Raw genomic sequence first — 4,272 nt, 5'->3', positions numbered from 1 at the left:
AATTCTAATCTTTGGCATGAAAAAGAATCAACAGAAGAGCGTAGTATAACGGAAATGCAAAAGTGAACACTTACTTGAAATCAATGCCTGTTCTACTTTCGCCCCTCAAGTTCGTCCACCGGATGTACAACCGTGTTACGTCACACAGGTTAGGCCAAACACATTGCCTTTTCGCATTTTTTGTTCAAAGTTAATTTAAAAGGGTAAGTATTGAAAAAAAGCAACAAAAATAAATAATTAACAATAAAATTTTCAACAAGTAACAATAACAAGGAAATTTGGCAAAATTGTCTATTCCATGCCCTTGCAATGTTTGCAGTAAAACTTGGTATTCCTCCTCACAGCCCTCAATTCTGTACAATATTTCAGATGTGTCCAGTGCTTGCACCTATAATTATCACACTGCACCCATTTGGTAAGTTCAACACCAACCCCAAGTCTAATTTGATTGGGGGTAAACTGTTTACACACACAGTATAATTCGACCTCTGGAATGTCTTCATTGTCTGTATCGCTGAAGTCCATGGAATCATCAATGTATATGTGACTAGGTCCTGGTTTTGGAGACTTGTGGCTAGTTCCTGGTTTATTAGATATGTTGCTAGGTCCAGGTTTAGTATGGCTAGGTCCTGATGTAAGTGATGAAGCAGAAGTAGACGTATTCTTTTTATTTTGTTTTCCAGTTTTCTTACAACTCTGGTTGCTTGGTTTATTTTTTCCTTGGTTTTCAACGTGCTGTTTAACCTTTTCTGTTACCTCACTTTCAGTTATTGGCATACCAGAGACAATCTTTCCAAGTGTTTTTCTTTCTTTCTTGTCATTTTCGGACTTCATTTTTTTTAGTTTGTTTATTCGTTCCGCAAAGAAGTGTGGTACAGCAGTATCATGGTCTTGCATATCTTCAACAACATCAGTCACAGTCACAGCACTTTCAACAGCTTCTGTTACTTCTCTATTCATATCAACTTCTACTACTTGCATTTGGATCTCATCTGTTTTTGGTTCATCTGTAGTCTCTGTAGTTTCTTTGCATTCCTCATTTCTTGTAAATACCTCTGATGGTTTCAGTTGATCTTGGTTGATGACAGTCTTATCCAGGGGGTATATTCCAGTCTTCCTTAATGCTGAATGAAGGTTTTCTGGGGACAGTGCTTTCTGGTATGCTTTGCAGGCTAGTTCACATATATTGTATTTGGTTATTACTGAGGAGTTTTGACGTATGGTTTTGTGACATTCATTATCGTAAATACGCTGCAACGGCCCATAACATCCAACATCCAAAGGTTGTAAACTATGTGAGTTATGAGCTGGTAAGACGTGAATGATGATGTGATGTTCCTGTGCCCATTCAATTATGTCAACTGCTACATGTGATGTATGCCCGTCGAGGAGAAGAAGTACATTGTCATTGTTTCTACCAGGGATGTATTTAAGAAAATGGTCTGTTAAATATTGTCTGAATATGTTGGTATTGGACCATCCTGAGTCTGATACTGCACCAACAGCACCAGTTATTGCACCATTCATCAATTCATTATTCATTCTTTTCCCTTCAAATACAAAATATGGAGGAACAGCAAATCCCGAGGCACTTCCACATCCAAGTATGGTGGTAGTACTAGACCTTCCAGATGTTACTGATGATGTGTTACATTCAATTCCAGATACAACATTAGGTGGTTTGTGATTCAGTGTTATACCCTTTTCATCAACATTAAATATGAGATGTGGTTTATCCTGAAGATTGTATTTTAGGACGACTTCCTTTAAGCTTGCAAAGTATTTTTCAACATTTGAAACAGAACCACATTTTGCACGTAGAATCTCCAAACTTCTAGGTTTCACCACTCTAAGTTCTGGCCATCTTTTTATGAAACCCTCAAACCATCTCAAGGTAAATTCTTCACTCCTTGGTTTTATTTTGATTGTGTGGACAAAATCAGTAGCTAGATCTGTAACTTCTTGTCTGGTGTACCCATATCCATATGAAGCCATGGACTTTACATGTTCCACAAGGCGTGCCTCCTCTTCAAGCCAAAAGACAGGTGCCCTTCCAGTGGTGACACAATCTGGACTTATTTTGCCGGTGATTCTATCACGTAGAGTTTGCCTTGGGACATTTAATTGAAGAGCTGCTTTTCTTTGTGACATTTCATTATTCTTTACTGATATGTATGCATTTGTCAAAGCCGTGGGACTGTACAGTCTGTACTTTTTATCATGCCTGAGGAAGGTAGGTTTAGCCTGAAATGTAATGAGATGTCTTTTGTTTATTGCTGTATTTTTTGGTTTTAACATTGTGTATGTGTATATATCTATTTCTGTGTATGTAAAGTGTAAATTCTCAGCTAGATTTTGAGCCCTTTATCGTAAATATTGGTCAGGAATTAACAAAGCCTTAGCTTTTTTTGCAACCATGATGCTGTGGGAAAAATCTCATTCGGCAGTAGAAGCCATTTTAAAGCGATAATTCATCTTTTTTCCCGGATTTTTCATTATCTTTGCAAAAAATTCATTAAAATTTCCATATTTGTTAGATACGATTTTTACGTATGCTTGGCCTGACATACTTTTGTAGGTCACGAGTCTTGATCACTGGAATGTAAACAAACCGGCAACTCAGTTTGGAAGGGATTTTCCCTGTGTTTTACTATTAAAAAATCAATTTAAAGATAGGTAGAAAAGGGGATTAGTAAAAATGGCGGTTTTGACAAAGATTTTTTTATTTTTATGATTATTTACCTGTTTCAATCTCATGTTTTGGTTTCACTTTTCCACGTTGTTCTTTACTATATATAGAACGCCGATCAGCTGGAATGTGACGTCATGGGTCGTCCGCATGCGCGATAAATGAAAACAATGATGGCGGACGAACTTGCGGGTGGGACGAACTTGGGGGGTTGAATTATACATTGTGCATTTTGATATCCTTAAACATTTGAAATAGTCGGTCAATATTAATATTTGAACAAAACTATGTAGGCAAATACATATTCTTTTATTACTTCAATTATTCATAAATAAACACATAGATGTAATTTTAGTAATAATTAATTGTATGTAGTAAAATTTATAATTTCACCTGGTGTTTCGGTTTAAGTTTATATAACCTAGTTATTATCCTCATTATGTACCTATCCTTACAGCAAAAGGATAAAAACAAACGAAAAATCTGGGGCACTCAATAAAAAAGGAATTACAACGAAAAACTTCTCACACATCTAAATAACAGTCGTGACTTAAACAGAAAAAAAACACGTTTTATAAAAGGATAGAATTATTTAGACAATATAGTGCAACATTTTGTACCACAGAACAAAACAACTCTCAAGTATCATTTTTAGTTAAAAGGTTAAAACTCATATCTGCCCCTGCTGACACGAACATCAAACGTAATTAACACCAAACTTTGACTGTCCCTCTGGTATCTTTCGTCCCTCTTTGCTAATATGACTATAGAAAACATCCATTTACACAAGATACGACGTTCTCCATTAACAAAATTGAAAAAAAAAGGAACCTGATAATGTAATTTTATTTTGCGAAACTACACACCGAACTGTGGAGTGCTATAGTATGTACACAAATATGAACCAATAAGGAAATCAATCAGTCTGTATACCGAGCGTGGGCAGAAGAAATATCTGTAATATTGTTACATATACAATCACACTTTTACCAAGGAAAGAATGTCTGGAATAACTAAGAAATACACAAGAAAACAATGAATTTAAGTTCAATAACGTGATATATAAAAACATAATAATGAGTGGTCCCTCTGGGAGCCCCAATGTCGCCAAGCTTAACAGACTTCTTGAGAATCTTTCAAATCATCTCTAAAATACTAGGAGAATTCGACGTTTTAGAATCTAATGCATCCTGCGTAATATTTTCAAAAGCGTACACATAAAACGTTGTGATTGGTTAAAAACGTTCTAAACAATGGAAATTCAACCAATGACGTAACGTTATTTTCATTTTGGTGGAGAAATAATGAGATTACCCATAGTCCTTTAGATTCTGAAACGGAGAATTTAGACACGCTTTCTAAATTATGCACTTGTCAGTATATCGGCATGACATCTTTGTGTTTTTCGCAAGAAATGAAAATGTACTGCTGGACTTTTTCGAGTAATGGGAAATCACAATCTGTAAGCATGACAACAAAGTAGAATAATCGAGTTAAACAACTGGGAAAGACTTTTAGAAAACACTGGCACTTAATTTCGAATGTAAGCATAGCAAACCAATTATTTAAAACTCACCCTTAAT

At 35.6% G+C, this 4,272-nt stretch overlaps 1 protein-coding gene across 1 annotated transcript; it reads right to left on the bottom strand.

Moving 5' to 3' along the window:
- Positions 1-291: 291 nt before the first annotated feature.
- LOC134686219 (uncharacterized) lies at positions 292-2,298 on the bottom strand. The gene is made up of 2 exons (XM_063545925.1): positions 981-2,298; positions 292-869 (listed from the first exon to the last, which is right to left on the bottom strand). Exons 1-2 carry the CDS (start codon positions 2,296-2,298, stop codon positions 292-294), a joined length of 1,896 nt encoding a protein of 631 aa, XP_063401995.1.
- Between the last annotated feature and the right edge of the window lie 1,974 nt (positions 2,299-4,272).

The sequence above is a fragment of the Mytilus trossulus genome, chromosome 1 (assembly GCF_036588685.1).
Source record: "Mytilus trossulus isolate FHL-02 chromosome 1, PNRI_Mtr1.1.1.hap1, whole genome shotgun sequence".
NCBI classification, from domain to species: domain Eukaryota; kingdom Metazoa; phylum Mollusca; class Bivalvia; order Mytilida; family Mytilidae; genus Mytilus; species Mytilus trossulus.
The sequence above is the reverse complement of the archived record's forward strand: the minus strand, read 5'-3'. Positions and strand labels throughout refer to the sequence as shown.

Excerpts from the sequence above, each read along its gene's own strand:
- LOC134686219 (XM_063545925.1), bottom strand. The coding sequence starts at position 2,298 with ATGTTAAAACCAAAAAATACAGCAATAAACAAAAGACATCTCATTACA. Across the intron at positions 870-980 it reads AAAAACAGATGAGATCCAAA|ACTTCTTTGCGGAACGAATA; the intron begins TGCAAGTAGTAG and ends CTGCTGTACCAC.